This window comes from Aulonocara stuartgranti (assembly GCF_965226115.1).
Source record: "Aulonocara stuartgranti genome assembly, chromosome: 3".
Taxonomy (NCBI): Eukaryota; Metazoa; Chordata; class Actinopteri; order Cichliformes; family Cichlidae; genus Aulonocara; species Aulonocara stuartgranti.
In genome coordinates this window covers 39,537,912-39,561,106 of record NC_138941.1, presented here as the reverse complement: position 1 = coordinate 39,561,106, position 23,195 = coordinate 39,537,912, and the positions used below count along the sequence as shown (strand labels likewise).

Below are 23,195 nucleotides of genomic sequence, written 5' to 3'. Positions count from 1 at the left end.
GGTGTGCACGTCCTCTCACAGCGCTCCTACAATGCCACACTTGGTAAGAAAATGGCTTTCTGTTACCTCTCTGAAACTGCAGAGTTATATCCTGGTGTACAAGAATCTCTGGTTGGACGTCACTGGTCTGCAATCAGTAGTACTAATGTTGCACACTGTTTACCGCATTGAGAGGGCTGATTAGCAGAAGGGTTTAATAATCTATTTTGTGACTTGGAGATGACTTTGTGAAGCTCCATGTGTTCAGGTGCAGGGTAGCATCTTCAATAAAAGTAGAAAATGTTTTACTAACATGAGCAGGTTCATTTGAGAGGTGTGAATATCCATGACAGAGGATTTCTCAGGCATGAAAGTATTTGGATCTCCTTCTAAGAGGTTTCAGTCAGATTTAAAGGAAATCACTAAGTGTAATAAGATTATCTGTTGAAAATTTGGGTTTTAGTCATGCATATACAGTTTCTTTGTTAGTTTTTTCGGGGCCACTTATCTCACCCCTCGCCCTATGGCAACTGGGATTGGCTCCAGCACTGCTGTGACCCTGAATTGGATTAATGAAAGCTTTTCAAATGGTCACAAAGAACAGAAAATGCATAGATTTCTGCCAAATAAGATAACACTGAGTTTGCTGTACGTGAACCGATTGTGCCTACATGCGCAGTCGACCATTAAAGACCCATCATCAGCCACAACGATGACTGCAAAACAAAAACATCCAGCTGAGGCTGACAGGAAACGGCTGTTTTTATATGAATTCGCTCAGGGGTGAATGAAAGCGTGTACCAATTTCATGGCAGTGCATTTCATTTTTGTGATGTTCTTTCTGTTAGTTCTTTGTGAATAACTTACATAAGCATCTATACTTTGCCAACGTGATGAAAAAAAAAGGAAAATGTATTAACTTCATTTATAATACAGCTTTATCTGTATTTTGGCTGAATAATTAACAGTTTTATCAGGTTATTTCTTGAAAAATGGTCATCAATCAGGTGAAGAAGAGGGAGTAAGGACAAGCTATATTTAAAGCTCTATGCTTCGCTCGGTATAACTTGCACAACAAAGTATACAAACAATCATTTTAACCTTACAAAAAGATAACAAATTCACATCCATGGCATTTAAAACACCGCCCAAACCATCTCCTTGATAAAATGTAAAATGTGTGTAAAATATATCCAAAGTATTTAAAGAAAATGCTTGCATTGATATTATAAAATCAGTATAAACAGAAACAAAATTGATTTGTAAGATTTCATACACACTGACGCTACATTGTATAAAATATATGACAACTCGTGTAGGCCGCTTGCAGATGTGCTCTCAGCTGTGGAAGTGGAAGGTGCATGCACAGCTTTACTCATAGTCTTATAAAGAGTTTAAGCACAATTTATAGCGTAATACACAGGCTAAGATGAACATCCAAGGAGTTTTCTTCTGCTTCTTCTTTTTTATATGAAGCCCTTTATCTACAGAACAGCTCCCATCACATCTGTTCCCTCAGCAGACATTCACTGCGGGCCTTGGTTTTATTCCAAAAATCTGCGTTCCAAAACAGCTCTGCAGTCCAGAGGGAAAAAAAATCCACAACAGCTTCCCCAAATGTCAGGGTTTGTCTTTCAAATTAACGTCTTTGGGAAGAAGCCGTAGCATTAAGCGATGCCTCGACCGCTTATGACAGCTTCACCATTTATAAAACAATCTTGTCCGCACAAAAACAAGTTAGTTCTCTGATGAGTCTGTTTACTCGTTAAAACAAACAAACAAAAACAAACAAAAAGTTTCCACAGTGCGCTTCAGTTAACTTTAAAGATGCTAAAGACGTGAGGCGAGGCGGAGGGATTGCCTACGCTGTGGAGTCTGAAGGACGGGCCCGTAATGGCCTGCAGCTCCGTGCCTTTGTCCAGTCGCAGGAGGCCGGACACCTGGCAGGGCTTCAGGAAGTGGAAAGGGTGCGGCCCGGCAGAGGGGGTTGTCCCGTAGCCTTCCATGCATTGCAGCTTCTGAGCCCTCAAGCCAAGGGTCACCACGTCCAGCTTCACGTACTGAGACTGCTGCTCGTTGAACAACACCTGAATGGACAGAGAAGATGATCTCTCATGAACAGGTCAGCAGAGGGAGAACTTGTTTCTGGAGTATTCATGTGAAACCCAAGCACACTGTCTCGGGATTTCATGACTTTTTCTTTCTCTTTTTTTTTTTTTCCTTTTGCTTAGATTTTCTCCAGACTTCTGTCAGCCTGACAAGGAGGAAGGCCTGGATACTTGAGATTACCCAAAACCTGATACCCAGCTCTCCAAAAACATGATTCATACATCTACACTATGACTGCTCGAGCTAAATAAAGCTTGCTTCTAGCTTTGCATGCAGACTTTTTTAATTCACCCTACTATCCAACCATCCATGCATTTTCTTCCACCTATCCAATTCAGAGTCACAGGGGGGCTGGAGCCTAATTCACCAGACTAAAAGTAAGAAATGTATTTTTATAGGTGTGATGCTTTAACCTGGATCTCTGTTTTATTTAAGATGTTTTCAGCTGGATTCATCTTTCTCAGAATCGTCAGTGTTTGAACTTTGTCTTAACCATCCCATGAACCCGTTTCAGTTTACTTTAATTTCACTTTAAATTATTACCCAACCATAGTCTGAAATTGTTTTTTGAAATTAAGTTGGCAGGATAAAAATATAGAATTTTGTGAAATAATATAAAGATACCTAATCAACTTTAAAGCTGCATTTATACCTTTGGGACAAAACATTTTCATTTTGACTCTGTTTTGGTCTTTTACATAGACTGTATATAAAAGATGGATGTGCCCATCGCAAACACGAAGTATGACACAGTATGTGGTTTCAGAAGAAGTCAGGTTAAAGGGAAGTCATATAATGAAGTACTTCATTATATGACTTTGTAAAAAAAAAAAAGTTAAAAAAAGATGAATTTATGTCATCAGTCACCAGCAGATGACAAAGACTTTGATTTTTTTTATTTGTTTCCTGTAAGAGTGTACTCCTCTTACTGCGAATATGGGTTTCTTAATCATTTTGTCATAAAAGGAATTAAACAGAGCTGCCCGTTCCAGGAAATAATTCACTGTCAGCGAAAACTGAATTCCCTAAAAATACATTACACAATGTCGACTTTGTTTGCTGCATTACATACTGGCTAATGCGTAACTGTAAACAGTACAAAGCCTCAGGGTTTAAAGAGTGAAGCCAATGTAGAAGTAACTTAGCTTGTGTTCTTTTTAATAGTCACCAGGGGGCGATACAGGTACAAAAATAATTCTAATCCTATATACATTTAAGGCAAAATGTCTCTTTCTTGACCTCTTTAAACACTTTCCTGTTGAGTTTATGGACTTAGTCACTCATTTGAATTAAAAACTTAAGTAAACATTTGTCATACCAAGTTCCAGAAAGGAGGATTAGCCAAGGTGTGCTTGCTGACTAACAACTTGTGAGGTATAATTCATTAGCCAGTGATTTTTGTTTTGTAACATTACTGCAAAAATATTGTTTTACAGTAGCATTATGAATTTTAAAACCTTAAGCAGAGGACATTAATACTGTGCAACCAAATTTTCTTTGAAGGGTTTATATTAAAAGTGAACAGCTAGATAGCTAGCTTAGTTAGCAAGGTATGCTAACTAAGCTAGCTAGCGCAAGCGGATCGGCTCCAGTCCAATTATGTTCTTCAGCAACCAGTGCAAATTTTGATTTAATTTTAGTCATAAGTCTAAAGTCATAGTCAGTTTTAATCGAATAAATCTCATAAAATTATAGTAAATATTAAATCTAAAGGTGATTCAGTTGATTAAAATATGAAGCGTAAAAGTGTGGCGTAGTTTGGTGTCCTACTTTTATTGACATCAAATGTGAAATGTGTCCATATGTCTGCTCTTGTCTTTGTCAAAAGCACTAACATTTTGTCACATTTTAATGAGAAACAGGGAGATTTCTGAGTTCTGTTTCCAAAAAAAAGCTGTACCGTTGCCCGAGGGCTGATCGATTGTTAGCATCTAACCACTGGATCGCTGCCAAACACGTTCTGCCTTTCTACAACTTAATTATTTGTCTTTGGATCTCATCTCTCCAGAATATTTTCATCTCGTTCCTATTCGCAGACATAAGCATCAGTAAAATTATTTCTCTCAATGAAAAAGGTCGTTGAGAGAAATTACTTGACAATGAAATTAACACTGATGGAAAATTGAACTTTTAAAAAAAAAAAAAAGATGTGGGCATCTTTTATTTACAGTTCACCAGAACCTGAGGGAAATATCTGGATCTTTACTTCATCTTTGCTTGCATATCACTGTGTACATCAGCTAGCTGCCAACTGGGAACCATTTTGATTTTGTACAGTTTATCACACACAAACAGGCAGGACTAACCTGGTGTTTTTTTCTTTTGTGTAAAGAGAAAACATGCTAACTCCACTCAGAGGCGCTCTGTCTGGGTTCAAAGCACACCACTGAGCTGCCTTTAATACTGCCCACATTCATTTGAGGCATTATTAATGGAAAAGTTGTGACTGGTTCAGCTTTAAGGTAGAGGTGCGGCTGCCAGACAGTCCCAGACTAATGCTGGGTTAGCTTAGATAAGCCCAGACTCCTTGTTTAATAGCCACACCTTGTATGCAGAGTTTGCAGCTCAAAATAAACTATCGCTCCCAGCAGAAACTCACCTGGCAAAACAGGAAGTAGACGCCTGCTTTCTCCACGGTGAAGGTGCCCTGCTCCTTGTTGTACCTCACCGCTTTACTCATATTCAGCGTCCTCTCTTCCCAGCCCTTGATCACCCCACCTTCTCCCACTGTTAGACACACGCACACACATCCCAGGTCATTCCTCTCAGAGACAAAAGATTCAAAGATCAACCTCTGTCCTTCACTTTTACGACTCTTACCTTGCTGAGAGGAGACTTTGGTTACTGACGGAAAGCAAAAGCGATTTTGAAAGAAAAGGAAAAGGGAAAGTGAATTAAGATTTTATGAGTGCAATCGTATAGGGGTATATGATTGAAAACACTTCAGCAGATGCTACACGAGACAGCTACGAGAGATCTGCCAAGCCACTTACTCTCAAAATGAGACGCCGCTTTCCTTCCATTTCCACTCCTCCCTGCTTTCGACGTCCTCTCTGTAAAAGGGAGGCAGGAAAGGAGACTGAATGCACATAAAAATGACGTCTGTGGGGTTTTTTCTTGAAAAATTTATTTGGACAAAGCAATCATCCCCATCTCTATCTGTCTAATAACATGAAGCGTTAATTTGGTGCCATTCAGATCCAGACCTGGCTGGCTCTAACAGGGTTAGCAGATGGGTAAAGGATTTCCTTTCACGTGCTTCAATAATATTTCCTCAAACTATTATTTTCGGTCAGAAGCGCGTGCCTCCTCACCACCACACGCACACACACGTTTAGCAGCTAATCTTGGAGCCAGTTGGTCGCAGTCATGTAGAAAATACTGAATACAGAGATTGGATGGAAGGAAGGAGGCTGGAGAGATCTGATTGGAAGGAAGGGTGAAAAAAAATTAGAAAACCAATAAAACCCCTAAGATGGACAGGGGGAAAGTGACTGATAAAGCAGAAAAGGACAGGCATTAAAAGGCAAAGCTGAAGAACTAAAAGGCTAAGCAAGAAAAATGAAGTGCAGGAACAGGAGAGTCAAAGAGGGTCTTTGGCTGCAGCAAGACAGAGTGAAGCAACAGCCAGCTTCATCCAAGAACAAGCTCAGATAGCTGCAATAAATAAAGCACAGCACTGATGACCGCCTGCTCTTATTCCCCACTAAAAGTTTTTTTAGGGTTTTTTTGCCTTACAATCCAGCCGATTTCAAACACTGATACAACTCTGTGTATGAACTGTGAATTACACACTTTATGTTTCAGGATGAGACGGGCCAAACGCCCCCCACCGTCATCATTCGGGAATATTGAGCCCCTGTGAAAATAACTCACACGTGGGTGACCCTGTGGACTTTGGATTTGCTATGGCCGAGCGTAAAGCCCTCAGGCTGGCCAGATTTTCTCGACTTAAGCTGTCGGTCTTTTCAGAGGAGAACATAACAGCAGTGTCCTGCTGAAAGGCAAGACTGGAAAAAGCTGTTTGCTCTTCTTATTCCCTCGTTTTTCTTCTTTTTTTCCATTGACAGCCATGAGTTTCTGACAGTTTAATGAGATATTAGTTACTAAAACCAATAAGCTAGCACTTAGAGGATATCAATACAGATACACTGGTGAAATCTAGACTCTAATCCCCTTTAAAAAGCCCTCGTGTGGGTTCACTCTCGGGCAAAACGTGGACAATCAAGCAGTCCCGTGATGGTGACGCAAGCAGAGGCTATAAATACAGCAATGATAGGTCATCAAATATCACCGCTTTCACAACAAATCATAGCTGTGTCAGTCGTGTGTTCTGGCGGTGGGGAAAAAAATCAATTTCATTGCCCGAAAGCGTGCAACAAGGCCCCCAGCGCCCGCGCCAGCTGCTTTTTTTCTGGGACTCGAGGCCGCTCTGGTCAGACCTGTAATTTCTGAAACAGTCTTCCAGCTGCCTACTTTTTCCTGTGTCAACTTTTAGCAGCGGGTAGTGCCTGCGGCCCGCGAGACCTGACCAAAGTGGCATGTGGGGCCAAGACTGGCCAGCGCTCTGCGTTAAATGTTCTTCCTAAAAAAACAACAGTTGGTAAGGAGACTGTGTCTGTGGCAATTTGGAGAGCTGAAAGGACAGGACGTCTTATACATGCCGGTGGTGCTGCAGTGCAAGAAAAATGTCAGGCTTTGGCAGGCTTTCGAGACGCAGTACCATCTAGATTTGGGCGGATTGGGCCTAATATCGATAGTATCGATACAAATGCTGGTATTGGCGCGATAGGATCGCATTAATGTCCTACTAAGTTCAGTGTGTAGCCAACTGAATTGTGTTAAATAATTTTATTGGAAAAGGAAAAATATCAAACATCTACTGTGAAAAATGGCCTAACGTCTGTTTTAATTACAGACTTCGGCACATTTAAACAACAGAAGTTAATGTGCTTTAGAGATGGACACATTTAGACTCCAGGTCCTTAAAAAATCACTTTCAAAATACATGAAAAGATGAAAGGTGTGTTTTCTCTTAGTAACTACTCATCACTAACCATTTAAATGTGTTAGGAATTAGCAAATTGATGATTCATCTCATAAATCTGCTACATAAGCTGCCTTTAGAGGTTAAAAGTATTGCTGAAACACTGGCCATGAATTTACTTGGTATGGGATCGATACCAAATTAGCAGTATATCACAGCACTAGTACCATCTCTCTTCACTCGATGCCCCACCAGCAGCTCTCTCTTCTCCAGGATCAGCTGAACAATGGCCTTCCTCTGTTTGTTGACCTGTTGAAACACACAGAAAAAACCAAGCTATTAACAAACGGCCAGTTATTTTTCTCATAACTTTTTTTTTCTGGCACAGAACCCACTCACGGCCACAGACAGCCTTTATTTCCTGCCAGCCACATAAGCAGCAGACTGTCTCTGGCAGTATCCTGCCCCCTTTGCTGCCATTCTAGCTGTAAATCTACCACTTCCTCAGCGACTGGTTGCGACACCTAATGCATGTTTTCAGCACTTCGAATTCTTCACGTCATTTTTTTTCCGCAAGAAAGAAATTGATTTTGTCAAGCCAGACAGGATTTAAACCCTCAACTGGAAGGTGGCTGGGGGGGAGACTCCACTGGGTGACCGAAGGAGGCCTAAATCGAGTAAGAGGAGAAGCTGCTCCAGAGGAGGGGGGAAGAAGTATGTTTAAATTTACTGCTACTGTGGAAAAGCAGGCCGAGAGAGCTGCAGTGCACCCTCCAGACGTTCACTCACTGGGCTCTCATCAGAAGTTGGCTAACGGCAAATGGACAGAACAGGGGCCCCCTTGGGGAGGGCTCCAGCAACACTCCACATGTCCAATTTTGGGGGGTATTTGTGTTATGTGCAGGTTTCTTGCCCCCCCCCCCCTCTCTTTCTCCTGATATAAAATCCATTGCAATCTGGTTTTGTGAAATACACTGAACTCAAAAACAGAAAAAAAAACAAGAAGAATTTCCATTCTGGCTCCTTTAGGAAATTTATTTGTCTTGTGATGCAATCTAGTGTCGGATATTTGCTGCAAGTGCAAAACAGAAAAAGAAGGAGAGTGGAAAAAAGTTTAGGAAAGCTGCACTTTGCAGGAGATTTAGAAGCGTTTGCTTGTGCGGGCTGAAAATGATTTACACTTGCCACGCTTTATCGTGCAGCCCGTTTCACGCCTCGAGTCCCCGGCAGACTCGAGGCAGTGGGGTGAGCGGGCATACGCCAAATAGCTGAGGCTTTCCAGTAAAATTAGATTAAAAAAAAAAAGGAGCACAACTGGCACCAGAGTAATTAATCATGATCCCCCACCCGGGGAGAATGGGGGTGGAGGTGGTTAACAGGGGGAGGCGGACACAAAAACAAGCAACAACTCGGCACAATTTGACTGCGTTTATTGCCGAGTAATAAAAGTGCCAAGCAGAGAAATGGTGCGAGAGAATAAGTAGTCTACGTGCGAGGGGCGAGAGAAAAGGGGGAGGGTGAAGTGTGGATTTGTCCATATGCCCCCAGCCAAGATTCCCGTAACCGCAGCCACAAAAGAAGTTACATAAGAAACACTTGATGGTCTTTCAAAAAAAAAAAAAGTTGCAGGAGAGTAAATATTATTGTTGGTGCAAAAACGGAGAGGGGCTGTCTGCACGCTCGAATTATTAAGGTCTTTTTCTAAAGTATGACACAAACCTGCTCGAGTCGGTCCTGCAGGATCTTGAAGGACTGAGACAGGTCCCGCGTCTGTCGCAAAGTCCACGCCGTAAACAGCGCGCTGCATGCGGCCAGAGACAGAGCCACCAGGGCCAGAGAAGCCCAGACGACCCGCAGCCTGCGTACTCGTCTCCTCTGCAGAATCCGATGCATATTGGTGCAGACTGCGCTGCTAATCACCGCCGCAGACCATCCGAAATCCCCCGCTTCAACTCCATTCCAGCAGAGCATGAAGTCCCTCCAAATGCATTTCAGTCCAAATGTCCAGTCTGGCAATAAGAGGACAGGCTGTGACCGCTCTGTAGGATCTGCTCTTTAACTTTTAGCTTTATCTGGCAGATGAGTTTGAAAGCAAAGCAGCAAAAACATCTGATCAAATCACGGCCACCATCCTCCGTGTGTGCAGGCCGTCTCCAAATACAAGAAAACTGTGCAACTGGCGCACATCAACTGTTGCATCCTTCTCCTTGTGATTCGTTGACTCAGCTCTCTTGTCTTCCCTTTAAACGGCGTGCTGGGGGGTCAGTCTATTAGACAGACAGACCGAGCACACATGAATGTACACACACGCGCTGAGAGAGACGCACACACACGCAGCCACACACTCTCTGCTGGAGGCGAACTTTGCCTGCGCCCTGAATTTTTGATACCAGCTGGCAGCCGCCGTGAAAATCGACGAGGGGAGCGCACGGAAAGCTTTACGCGAGGCTTCCGCTGCTTGTCAAATCACTCTCATCAACTCCAAATATGTGCCATTCATGTCCGCGACAGTGCCGTGTGCAACCACACGGTGGCTGTATAGACTCACGATCTGCACGCTGCACGTTTGGTTTCCACTGTGCCATCAACAGGTGAGCCAGAGAGCAAAGTTTTCATTCATAATTGAATTTATAAAAAGAAAAGAAAAAAAGATAAACCGTTCCAGGGAACAAAAGGACAGTGGGTTCAAACAGGAGTACCAGCTCCTTCTATACAAAGCACAGAGGTTCTTATCTTCAGAGAATTTCACGTGGTGACACTGTGTCCTGACCACTAGATCTCTGCAACTCCTAAAATATTTTCTGGAGAGCGCGTTGAATCATTTTAAACAAGCACGCTGCTGAAGCCACATTTACAAAATGACGCTGTTCATTAAAATAGCAGGGGTATGAGGCGCTTTTCAGAGCTCTAGTGCCTTTTTACGAGGCCCCACACAGCAGGCACCATATCAAACAGTAAATTAAAATCAAACTTGAATTTAAAAGTAGCCCGAGGAGTCACGCTGATGCTTTTCTTAAAGAAGAACAAACCTTTCATTGCTCACATACTGTCTTCTTCTTCTTTCCAGCCTTTGTTGGACAGCACTGCTGGCACCTCACCTGCCGATCTGAACGTCTAACGCACGCACACGTATGTGAGAATGAGCATCCTTGTGCACATTTGTGTGAAAATGAAGGGTTAGGGTTAAAATAACTTCCTGCCCAAAAAGATTAGAATAAATCTACAGTTTTCCAGTGAACATATAGGTGAACACAGAGACTTTTGGAATAACATGCTCTGGGCAGCCCAATGAAAGACAGAGCTGTTTGGCCACAGGAGCAGTAGACTTGTTTGGACCCAATGTGGCTTTTCAGGAGAAGAACCATCTGTAAAGCATAGCGGTGGAAATGTTTTCATTTGGGGTTTCTTGCTTCAAACTTTGGTGAGTTTGCAGTCATTGATTCAGAGTGAATGTTGATCAGGAGCACGCAGCAAATCCGCAAAGGCCCACTTGCAGGAATGGAAGAAAACCCTTAAATGTACTGCACGGAAGGACGGTCTAACATTTCAGCAAGCAGATGCCAAGCGCTGTGGACGATTATGCAAATGTTACATCTATCGATAAATATATATTTTTTTGTTTGCATCCTAGTATATCACGTTTATTTGCAGGCACTGTATCGAAGAAGATGAAATGTTGAATATGATTCAAAAACATGGAACGTCTCCATTTCACAAGTGTATGTATCAGAGTCATGTGATGAACTGTCCAGAGTGTACCCCGCCTTATGACAGCTACTGTGGATGGGATGCGTGGGAGAGTCACCAAACAGGGACTGAGAAATACCCCTGCTTAGCACTACTCATGGTTAAAACTCCACAGAAATGTGACTCGTCCTCACATGGCGAATAGAACAATGTGAGCTGCAGCGCCTTGAGGCAGTTAAATTGAATAACTACCAGTGGACTTTTCTGTTTTAGCTTTTCATGGCTTATTAGCAGCAGGTACTTGTACTTTGATCTGTGCATGTCCTGTTAAATATAGCAGAGGTCTGTATATTTATGTGGAGGCTAAAGTATTCAAAACTGTGTAAAAAGTCAAAGACAGAGTTTGGTCGCTTGCAGCGATCTTGAAAGTCAACATTTGTTACAACATCTTTATTCTTCAACACAGTCTGAACTCTGTTCTCTGTCAAGATGATCCCACACTGCTTCTATGATGTTGACGTCTGGCTCTGGGGAGGCCAATCCATGGCTGATAGTGTCCCACTGTGTGTTTTATTGCTTTGGCAGTATGTTTGGGTCATGCTCAGATGCTTTCCAGTATTGCATGGTGGATAAAAATCTAAATGTACCTCATAACTGTATCTTTTTCATGAGCTGTTTTTAAGGCCACACTGCACACCGTGCAGAGATGTGCTAAGTTTTTGGCTAATGGCTCTTTGGGAATCGGCATGTTATTTTGTGTCTGTCAAACTTTGTTATCCTTGATATTTTTCATAGATTCAGCTAAAGAAATGGGAACAAATTATGTGTTTTTGTGCCTAAAAGTACAATTTAAAATTGGTTCTTTGCTAAGTTGTCTGTTTGGTGTTGACACAGCAGTGGTTCGTCCCTTCAGTCCCTGAGTTAAAGAGCCTTTTTTTAGTCTTGACTGATTTATATGTTTGTCTTGTGGCTTAACAAACAAACCAAACATTTCTCTGATGATGACCAAATACAAGGACTGGACTGAAAATGAGTGAAAAAGCAGCCAAAGAAGAACATTGAAAGAGCTTCAAAAAGCCTGGAGAACTATTCCTCAAGAGCACTTCAAAGAATGTCTGCAAAGCCTGGCTGCTCGGAAGTAAAACACAAAGAAATCAGGACTAAATCAAGACTTTTGCATAGTATGTATTGAGCATAGTTGGAGAAAAAATGACACCAAACTGGGATTTTTAAAAATGGGTGATGTCAGTACGCCCCCTATTGGCTAAATTGAGCTGCATTAAAGTTTTAGCTCTGGATAGCACAGCTCATCTACTTTGTAGTAATATTAAATCTATACGTCTGATGTTAATAAAAGAAAGACAAACAGACTAAAGAAGAAATGCGCAGCTACACATGCACGTCACCTTGAATTCTGACAGATTTTATTACTCTAATCAAACCAACAGGTGGACAGTTTCTGGTTTTCAAGACAGTCACAGCATGAAACCACTGACTCTCGTACATGTTGAGTGTTTTATTCATTGTTTGTTTTTACACACAGCAAATGACCCAAAATTCAAGCATCTACCTTTTGTGGCAATTTCATGGCTTCGAATATCAGATGAAAAACTTATGGATCCATTTTTGGTGATTTTCTTTTCAGTGTTTTGACTTCAGCTGAGGAATTTACTGCTCCTCTGTGAGCCGAGGGAATTTATGCACCTCATGAAGCTCTTTTTTAAAAACTCAGCGGATGAAGTCGAAAATGCCCCGAAAAGCCTTAATTCACAAGGTTTCCACACAACTTTTATTTTCGGTAATTTCACAGACGACATTGGAAATATGAGGACATTAAAGACACCGACCTCACCGGGAACACTGATATGAGCTCTTATGGTACACTGGATAACACGGCCGCACAGCCGTGGAAATGAGAATGCGTCACGGTTGCCTCCTCTGCTATTACACAGTGTTGTAATCACACACACACATTCAACACACTAAAAACTGAGGAAACATTTTAAAAAATATTAAACTGGTGAGCTGCTGCTCTCTGTTTTATGCACAAAGCGTCTCTTCTGAGATTTACTGCAGTCGTGACTGACAGGAACACGGGCTGAACTTTGATTTTGAAGTGCTTTGCGAAATCCATGTTGGGAAAACAGTTTGAGACCGAATAATTTATAGCACTTGGTCTGAAATTCTGATGGGAAGCTGCAGATAAGACATAATGATCCCCTCGTGATCCCTTGGACTCTGTGTGGATTTTTGTGGAAATGCACTTTGTAGCAGCACAAAGATTTACTTTGCAAAACTGAGCTAGGCTGCAGATTTTGCACATTAGACATGCAATATTTCGATGTCCCAAAGATGGATAGCGAACTAACTAAATAAAATAAAATACCATGCATTCCAGAGTGAATTACTTTGTAAATGCAAATTGCAAAAAGTAACAAAGAACGGTCAGCGGTTTCTACTTGTTTAGAAAGAAAGAAAACAAACCAAATATAACCCCCAGCTCAGCCTGTTTTCATTAAAGTGCTGGAAAGAAGCCCTCTCTGAGAGAAAAAAAATTGAGACTGAATATAAAACAGAAGTGCAGACCAGAATTACGCCGCTTTCATTTTAGCGAGACAGGTTCAAAGACGTGCACTGAGCCCAGTCCAAGATTTTCTCTTAGTTTTCAAATACGACCAGATGGATTGTTTTTGTTTGACTCGAGGCTTCGTCCAGGTCTTTGAAACCAGTCCCGCACGTCTGGCTGCAAAGATGGAGGTTTTAGTCTGAGTCCAGCTGATTCCTTTAGTGTACACTCTCATCACAAGACCTCAATACACATAAACAGCTAGAAAAAAGAAGAAAACAGTGCAAATACCAACGCTGTGCTTCACAACAGCTTCGCAGCGCTCCTCATCTGGAAGACGAGAGGCAGAGGTGACTGACTCTTTGGTTGCTGTCGTTAGAGTAAATTTAAAGGGATACGATACAAAAAACCTTTAAAACAGTCGTACACTGAACATATGTCTTAGTGTTGCGATGCATAAGATTTTTGAGGATCTTTGTGCAAAAAAACCCCAACAAAATTCAGATCATATCTTATACCTTAGGTCACAAGTTGTCTAAAATGTCACTACATACACATGTATCACACCCTGTTGTCTAAATGTTTCATCATTTATCACACAATTCTTAACACGTCACACAAACACAAAACAGCTTCAGTGTCTCTGTATTGTACTTTTTAAATGTATTGCACGCATTTCTTCCCCATTCCAACACTTGACACTGCATATTCTTTTCAACATAAAAGTAAACGACCATTGGCTAAATCCCTGCCCGGCATAGTGATTGTCCAGTTTCTCCACAGTGCAGAGACAGAGTTGTTCCAGTGCTCGTCAACAGGTACCGGAGAAGACCAGAGAGCCTCACGTTTCACAAGTTTATAGTGAAATTCAGGCATTGTGTCATTATTCTATAGGCACTAACTGTGCAAAACATCATCTGAAGTATGTGTAATATTGGTGTAAATCAGACAATTAATTTTATGTTATTCATATATGGTGGGGGAACTAAATATTTGATCCCCTGCTGAATTGTAAGTTTGCTCCCTTCCAAAGAAATTAATAGTCTCTTTGATGGTAGTTTCATTTTAATGGAGAGAGACAAAATATCACCCAAACATCCATCTGCTGCTTGAAGATTGTCTAGGCCAGTGTTTCCCAACCACTGTGCCGCGGCACATAGGTATGCGTGCTGTGGAAAATTATCTGGTTCCACCTGATTAGTACTCTAAGCGATCAGCCTGAGTAACAGGCAGAACAATTACATTGTCTTCCACTAGAGGGCAGTACAACTACCTGCTCTAATTAAATGGGTTGCCAACTGCCAGTAAAACAGAAGAAGACGAAGAAGAAATTACATAATCCGGTTGTTCAGTGATGACACGACGAATCCTACTTCCGGGCCTAAAGTAGTCTGCGTTTAATATGGCTTTTGTGTTGTTAACATGTTTAATGTTATGTATTTTCTTCTATTTAATCTCAAAAAGCTCCTAAAACAGTCAGTGATCACTGTTGATCTCCCTCGGCTTTTATTACCGCTAATCATTTATTTAAGCTCAGTTTTTAAAACCTTAGGATGTAATTACAGCCCAGCCCATGCAGTAGTATATGAATGACTAACCTCGTATTGTGGATGGATTATCTCAGTTGTTCTCCTGGCTGAAGTTTGGTCCTTTTACAGCATCCTGCCATGCGATTACATTTGTTCCTGACCACCGAGAACACTCACGTTAACTTTTATCGAGTGGAAAAAAAGTTAGCTTGTTTATATTATGCTAACATAGCTGTGTCGCTAGCGGTCACGTAGCACATCATTATATACCAGCTAGCCAAACTTCAGTAACCCTACAAACGTCACTGCTGTTTAGTTTTCTGTCTTCATTTATGCTGGAATTGATAAGAAAGCTGTACGTTTTAATTTGTTTCCAAAACCCCGCAGTCAGGACATGCTATATTGTATTTAGATAGAAGCTAGCGAGCTAACTCCCTGCTAACTTCTAACTCCGTTAAATGTCATAAATTCCGTTTTCATGGATGCCTGGATGTTAAACTCAATTGTTACACCTGGTAGAGCAGAACGCTGATCATTTTATTAAAGATGAAAGACTTTAGACAGTGTTTCAACTCTCAGTAATGCCATAGTGATCGTTTGATATATGGACCTGCAGCGGAGTTTAGGCCCAGACACGGCTAGTGACGTCAGACTGAACAACCGGATAGTCATGCTGTGAGACCACGCAGCGCGCAATAGCAATAGATAAATATCTGAAAAGAAAAAGTAGTCAGTTTGATCTGGGTCCTGGAGAAGATTCCGGCCCTTGCAGTGGTCAAAAAAAAAGAAAGAGGTATACTGGGGACAAATGAGCCAATTCCACTATACCTGGTGTGCATGGGAAAATGATCAATATGCTCTTCGTGACATTTTTGTTTGGTAGCGTTTGCTGTGCTTTTTCTAATGTGAAATATGTGCTGTGGCTCCAAAAGGTTGGGAAACACTGGTCTTTTATCTTTGTGGGTTTTGGGGGTTTTTGCTGGAAGACCCATCCATGACTCATTTCAGTGTTCTGACTCAGAGAACAAAGTTCTTGTCCAAGATTTCATGGTACAGTGAAGTGGTCCTGTACCTTTAGCTGTAGCATGTTTCCACCTCCGTGCTTGACTGTGGGGATGGTGGTGTTTGGGTCATACTCAGCATTTCTCTTCCTCCAAACATGGCAGGTTGAGTTGATTTTCTTTCTCCCAAGCTTTCACTGAATCATTCAGCTGACAAACTTAAGTCAGGCCTTCTTGAAAAGAAGAACTTTACAAGTGTTGTAAGATTTCAGTCCATTAGAGAGTAGTGTGTTAGCAATGGTGTTTTTGGTGACTGTGGTCCCAACTGCCTTCAGATCTTTAATAGTGCACTGGTCTACCACCTGTCTCATGATTATCCTCAGCTCATGAGGCAAGACCTTGCATGGAGATCTAGGCTGAGGCTGACTGATGGTTCTTTTATGTCTTCTATCTGTGATGGTCCTGTAGCCCATCCCATTCCTGTGCAAGCTTACAATCTTGTTCCTGACATTGACTTTGACAGATCTTTGTTCTTGTCCATGGTGGTGGAGAGACTGAAATGTGGAATCATTAATTCATTGGTTGACTGTAATCCGTGTGCCACACACAGCCAATCTGTGGGAGCCAGAATTCTGGCTGGGTTGTAGGGGATCAAATACTTATTTCAGTCAATGAAAATATGCAATTCCGTTTAGAACTCTTATGTGATATGTATTCTGTCTCTCTCCATTAAAATGACAGGTATTTTAAAAGTTATATCTCTTAAATATTATACTGTGGTAGGGGTGTGTTTCTACCAACTTTAAGTGATCCGTAAAGTAAAGGCTAGTTACCAACATGTAGGTGACGTTTGCTGCATAAAAATGGTGAAAAATGTTACAGTTAATATGCAACACATTGCTAAATGGCTTTAAAGTTAGAATGTTAAGGAAGGCAGGGATTAGCAAACAGTCAATAAAAATCAGCTTGTCAAGTTTTGGAAAGAGGCCACTGAGTGGTGCTCCATCCCTGCAGTGTGTGGCCTGACCTCATGGCTGCAAAGGTCACGAAAGGTCATGAGGGTTGGGTTAAGGTTGAGCCAGGTGCTCCAGCGCCTCCCCCTCGCAGCGCATGCAGTGGTAGCCCATGGAAGCAGTGATATCGAAGCTGCCCTGGCTGAGGTAAAAGTCCATCGATGGTTTGTTCCAGTCCAGGACGGTGAAGTTGAGCTGGTGGCAACCAGCAGCCAGAGCCAGCTACAGGAGAGCAAAAACAAGAAGGAAGACAGGAATGACTGCTGTAGATGTAGCATGGAAGCTGTTTCTGCATGCTGCCTCTGAGACACTGTTCAGCATATTTTCCTGCAAATACTGAAAACAGGAAAATGCTCAAGGTTTACCTTCTCCATTATTCACGTTTCACTCACCTGTGCCACCTTGCTCATTAGTGCTTTACCAACACCTTTCCCTGAAAGACAGATCATGTGCATTACTTGAGATTTCCTGCAAATATAAGGACACAGTGATGATGAGACATCTTCTCAGAGGCTGTACTGTACCTCTGAACTCAGGCATCACATACAGGTCCTCCATATAAATGGCTCTGCCTGACCAGGAGCTGTAGGAATAGAAGTAAAGTGCATAGCCGATCTTTGTGTGCCCTGAAAGAAGAAAACAGTTTGAGCATGTAAAAATAACCGTTATTTAGAAGAAGCAAAATTCAGTATTCATGAAATTTGTGTATTCGTTTTGGTGCTCCTTCCCACTGAGTGAATGACTCTGAACATTTAGCACAGTGATTATTAACAGCATAATGCTTTACATTACACTGTAAACACATAAATATGTATCATTTCCCTCACATCAGTGAAAAAAGTGATATGAGTCGTGGTGCTGCTCACAGTTAATGTGCAACAATCTTTATAAATGAAACCTCACATTTCCCAGTGGTGAGGCTGGTTAGGTCATTTTAACCACTATTACTTCTCTTTTTTGTTTTTGGTTCCTTGGAGGCAGCTCAAAGCAGCACTGATGAGAGCGGAGCACAACTTTAATGAGACCCAAGACATAAGTAGCTACTTCTCAGTATAGCCTCTGATAGTTGAAGCCTTCAGATAGTGGACAGAGGTGACTGTGTGGAAAAAGGCCCGTGTCATGGAAGGAAAAAGCACAGCTGGGCAGCAGAGCGTATAATGTTCTAATTACTGCATTCTTAGGAAAAGCACTTCAACTTTGTTATGTAAGAAGTGTTTAAGGAGGGAGGGTACATGTGCTGTGTGCTGCTACATTAGGTAACATGAGTAATAAATATGCAGGATGATGTAAATGAACGCTATATGGCAATTAATGTTTGTGTTAAGTGTAGCTACCGTTTTCCAGTTAGTGCGACACAAGTAATTATACAAAAATATATAAAATGTTAAACTTGTTTAGCTTTTTGTATCTTATAGTGCTGAAGTCTTGCTATTGAGTCTACAGTTAGCTTGGTTTTTGACCTTTTGGCTTTACTTGATATACCTCAACAGTTCACTCCTGCGTTTTCCTTTTTGTTTCTCCTGCTCGCTCTCTCCGTTGGTAAGGTTCTGTTACTGTTAGCGGGTCGTCACCCATCAGTTTTAAGTTTGTGTCAGTAACCGGGTTACAGCTGTTAGACAGTAGATCGCAACAGTGTGTGAGAAAACTGGGCGTAACATGATCACCTTCTTTGGTTTTGTGCTGTTCTGGCACCTCAGCGATGATCCCGTGAAAGAACGGGTTCTTGGAAAAGCCATCCTGCTCCAAGTCTGAAAAGAAATTATAGATACTGTTACACGGTGTTTTCACAAGGGGAAATTCAGTTTGCATTTAACAGTTTGAGGCTTTTTATCAAAATGTAATCTTAGCTAAGAGAGAGCTTTAAAACCAGTTCTTGACCTTTTGTTGGAAAATACAGTGCAATGGTTTTTCCTCAAAGGTCCATAGTTCCTAATTTTAGAATGAAGCTTCCTGGGAAAAGCTGTTACCTGGTGGTAGAAACAAATGGCTCACAGACAACTACTTTATTATAGTGTGATAAAATCTACTGGGCTTAGATAAATATAACTGAACACCAAACTATACTTGATACAGAAACTTTATTTTTTGGTTAGAAGAGTTTTTCATCTGGACGATAAAGTCCACATTACATACTCTGTGTATTTATTCTCATTGCACTTCCTTTGGTAGTTTTCACATCCACAACTGAGTTCCCCTGAAGCAGCTGAAATCTGCATTAATCAAAATGTCTTTTTTTATTGGCTTATTTGTTACACTGTTGACTTTACAGCTGCAGAAGAAGATTGTTTACTATTTTTTAAATAAATAATAACATTGATTTTTTCCAACATTTACACTGCTTGATATGTCCAACTAACTTTTATAAGGCCAAGAACACAATTTGAACCTCTATTTGAAGAGAGCGAGAAATGAGAGTCAAAGTTTGTAACCAATCAGAGAGAGTTGAGAGATTTGATTAACCAATCAATTAACCAAAAAAGCAGGAATGGTTTGACAGCTGGAGACCACTGATATTTTTCCCTCCTCATGTTTTCTGACTATTTTTTCACTAGTTTTTCCTTTGGCTAGGGTCAGTGTCACTACAGGTAGCATGAGGCGATACCTGGTCCCTACAAAGGTGGCACAAGTAGTCCCAACTCCTCCAGGATGGCACATCAATATATGTCATTGCCAGAAGGTTTGCTGTGTCTCCCAACACAGTCTCAAGAGCATGGACTCCAAGAGACAGGCGGTTACTCTAGCAGAGCTAAAGAGGGCCATAGAAGGCCCTTAACCCATCAGTAGGACCAGGAACTGCTCCTTTGTGCAAAGTGGAACAGGATGCCAGAGCAGCACAATGACCTTTAGCAGGTAATCGATGTGAATGTTTCTCACCAAACAATCACAAACAGACTTCACAAGGAAGGCTTGAGGGTTCAATGGCCTCTATTTGGCATTGGCCATAGAATACCAGTATTGGCAGGTCCACCACTCGCACCTTGTGCTTTTCCCAGATGAGAGCAGGTTCACCCTGAGCACATGTGACAGATGTGAAAGAGTCTGCTGAAGCTGAGGAGAATGTTCTTCTGCCTGTAACATTGTTCAGTGTGACTGGCTTGGTTTGGTTGTGGTCAGTGCTCATCTCGGGGGCTATAGCCAAGGGGGGACACATAGACCTCTACAGGCTCGGCAGCTGACAACTTATGTGTTTAATTCAGGAGCACTTCTCTGACTAAAGATAGCTAACTGACAACAACTAACTGCAAACGAGAGGAAAGTTGAACCTGAGGAATGAACAGAAGTAATTCTAAAAGACAGAAAACATTTTCCTGCATTCTCAAATTATGTCATATGTTGCTGTGTAGCTGGCAAGATTAGGACTCAGAAGTGACACTGAACTCAAAATTTAGGTTTATTGCTGGATTCACAGGGATCAAAAATACAAAAGAACTCAAACTAAGCAGATACTAGGATGCTAGTTTACTAACTAGGAAACTACCCAGAAGACACTGAACGTACGGGACATACAGCAAGAGGGAATGAGGGACGAGGTGACAAAGGGCAGAGTGATGGAGTGGAGACACCTGTGGAACACAGCTGAACAGAATCCATCTAAAGAACCAAAGGAAGTGAAACTGAACAGGATGAGAGATTGACAAAATGAGACAGGAAACATAAACACAGAGACAGAAACCCAGACTCAAGGCATAATGACTTGCCGCAGAAAAGCAAACAAACACAGAGACATGACCGACTAAGGAGACAAGACTCATTTGAGGCAACTAACAGGGAGACTAGACAACCGCAGAGACGGAGCACAAACATAGTGTAGACAGACATGGAGACATGACTAGAGAACAGACAGGGACCACAAATGATGATAACCCAATAATGCAAAGCCCAGAAGACAACTAAAATATAAACAAACTACAAAGGATATAATAAAATACTCAAGGAAGACTACTAATCATAGTAATATACAAAAGGAGCCAGACTAAATACAGACACAAAAACCTTTAGAGGAACACAAAGCCCTGAGCCCATGGCCCGGGGACTCTGACACATTAATATGATGGATGCTTTGTTTATGGTGTTTACACTTGTTTGTGATGCTCTGTGATATATTCACTATTGCTTTGTGATAACCTTATTGATGTTGGTTTTAAATGAAAAGAAGCTTCAACATGTTTAGTTTAAAATACCCTGTGGCTCTCGCTTCTCAGTAAGTCTCTTTCTCTCTTCTACAATCTCAGACTGTGGTCCAACTTACATTTTGATGTTCTGCAAATATTAAATGAGCAATGTTGGTAAATGGACTGGTTCTTACTTCTACTCTAACTGAACACTCAAAGCACTTTTATACAACTTGCCTCATTCACCCATTCATACAAGCACTGCTTTTCTATGTAAGTGCTTTCTGCAGCATTCACACTGCATCAGAGAGCAACTGATTAGCATGCAGACTGGAGCAGGTGGGGATTGAACCAGCAACCTTACGATTAGTAGGTGACCTACTCTGCTTCTTGAGCCACAGTCGCCCCATTTTTGAATAAAAAGTTCTTTTGACTTTTTGTGTTGTAAAGTTCCCAAAGACTGAGTCTTGAAGTTCCCCTTTTCAGGCATTTATAAATCCTTTGTAAAGTATAGATGGTCCTCACAACAGATGTGGTGACACAAAATACTGAACTAATGACAACTGCCTGAATTAAACATGGATTAAAATCTGACATAAGTAGTTATAAAAGCTCCATTAACACACTCACAAATCTGTATGTGTATAAAGCTGCTTTTAAAAACTTTAATTAATTTACCCAGACTTTCTAAATGATACCAAAACAAATAACGTGGTTTTACTCGATGTAATAATTTATTTGTGATTAAAGATATTATATATGTGCCTATAAAGCAAGACCAAACATTTATGTCCAAGTTTATAAATTACATTATAATAACCACACACTCTTAATCATTATTAAGCATTACGGATAAAATCAAGGCAAAAACTTGAGACATCGCTACATACATTACCTTTCTGGGTCACTTTCACATGCTCTGCCAGTTTCTCATACTCTGCCAGTTCCTGGACATAAACAAAAATAGCATCAGCTGCCATCATTTATTAGGACATCCCAGACATCAGTGTTGCTCAGCTGGTAGTAAACATGTCATTTACAGGCAGTTTATTAGCCTGAAACTAACGAGCAGGACGAGCACAGTTCATCCGATAATATCTCACTAATCTAATAATAACAGCAACACCGTGTTTATGAAAAGCCCTGCTGACGTAAGCCACTACAGGCTACTTAATAATGTCCTCGGAGTCATACACACAGCTGGACCGCACGCGCGCACGTGCACGTGTCCGCTCACCATGATCATCCGCGCGATGTCCTTGCAGTCGTCCAGGTTGGCCGCGCGGATGGAGAAGTCCATGTCGAGTGGATGTGATGCGGTGATGCTCACAGTGCTGCTCCGGCCTGTCGGAGCACGGATGACGAGCACTTGGAGAAGTACCCAGCTCTTCGTCTAGCCTGGACCAGCACGCCACAGCCTCTCCACGGAGGATGGAAACTGAATAAAGAGCGCCCTCCTCCAGGTAGGAGGTGACAGGGGAGTGAGTCAGCTCCTCTTGCGGACTGGAAAGTGCACCCGAGGATTAGAGGGCGTCCATTAACAGGCTTTAGCTGCAGTCGTTTAAGAGATTGCTTCCGGATGCTTTCAAGAGCAGCATCCTTTTCGCTTTATTGGTGTTCCTCTGCCTCCTGCAGGGGCCAGAGGGATCCTCTAGGGGGCCCCAGCGTAAAAAGCATACACCGGTTCCCCTTGAAGTGTTTTCCCGTATTTAAACTGTTGTAAATGACTTTTCACTAATCTGTGAAACGTGTCAATCATATCAAATCATTTTGAGCCTCAAACAACACAATAGCACCAGTCATGTTTATTTATTCAGCTAAAAAGTCTTATCGATATTAAAAGTGTCTTTTTATAAAGAGATCTTCCAAGAAGGCAGGTAAATACAGATGGTTTAAGTGGCCAAAAAGCACTGGGTTGATTATCATGTAGGAACAATATTTATTTTTTATTGAACCTTATTTTGTACAGGTAGTTCCTTTGAGACTCAATGTCTCATTTACTGTGCTTTGACTGTTCTTCCTGTCCTACGCAAGGCCACCTGGGTTGGCTGGAAGACTGTTTACTTAGCTCGGCAGGGCGAAGGACACTGTCTCAGCTGAACTCTGGACACACACACACAGACGCATATATACACATGCAGATATACACTCATCCCCCCCTCCAAACGCCTTCGACGCTTATTCCCTTCCGATGCTGACGGTGGATCAAGGA

At 41.7% G+C, this 23,195-nt stretch overlaps 2 protein-coding genes across 3 annotated transcripts; both read right to left on the bottom strand.

The window, feature by feature from the left end:
* Positions 1-723: 723 nt before the first annotated feature.
* On the bottom strand, positions 724-9,485 carry tnfsf12 (TNF superfamily member 12). 2 transcript variants are annotated; one of them, XM_082525948.1, is made up of 6 exons: positions 8,795-9,474; positions 7,303-7,384; positions 5,082-5,141; positions 4,909-4,932; positions 4,688-4,815; positions 724-2,066 (listed from the first exon to the last, which is right to left on the bottom strand). In XM_082525948.1, exons 1-6 carry the CDS (start codon positions 9,044-9,046, stop codon positions 1,791-1,793), a joined length of 822 nt encoding a protein of 273 aa, XP_082382074.1. In that variant the 5' UTR covers positions 9,047-9,474; the 3' UTR covers positions 724-1,790. The 2 variants fall into 2 exon arrangements, with proteins under 2 accessions (XP_082382074.1, XP_082382073.1); XM_082525947.1 differs by having other exon boundaries at positions 4,688-4,932; positions 8,795-9,485.
* Positions 9,486-14,036: 4,551 nt separating this feature from the next.
* Positions 14,037-22,628, bottom strand: sat2a.1 (spermidine/spermine N1-acetyltransferase family member 2a, tandem duplicate 1). The gene is made up of 6 exons (XM_082526002.1): positions 22,221-22,628; positions 21,879-21,930; positions 18,536-18,619; positions 17,396-17,497; positions 17,264-17,304; positions 14,037-17,093 (listed from the first exon to the last, which is right to left on the bottom strand). Exons 1-6 carry the CDS (start codon positions 22,281-22,283, stop codon positions 16,926-16,928), a joined length of 510 nt encoding a protein of 169 aa, XP_082382128.1. The 5' UTR covers positions 22,284-22,628; the 3' UTR covers positions 14,037-16,925.
* Between the last annotated feature and the right edge of the window lie 567 nt (positions 22,629-23,195).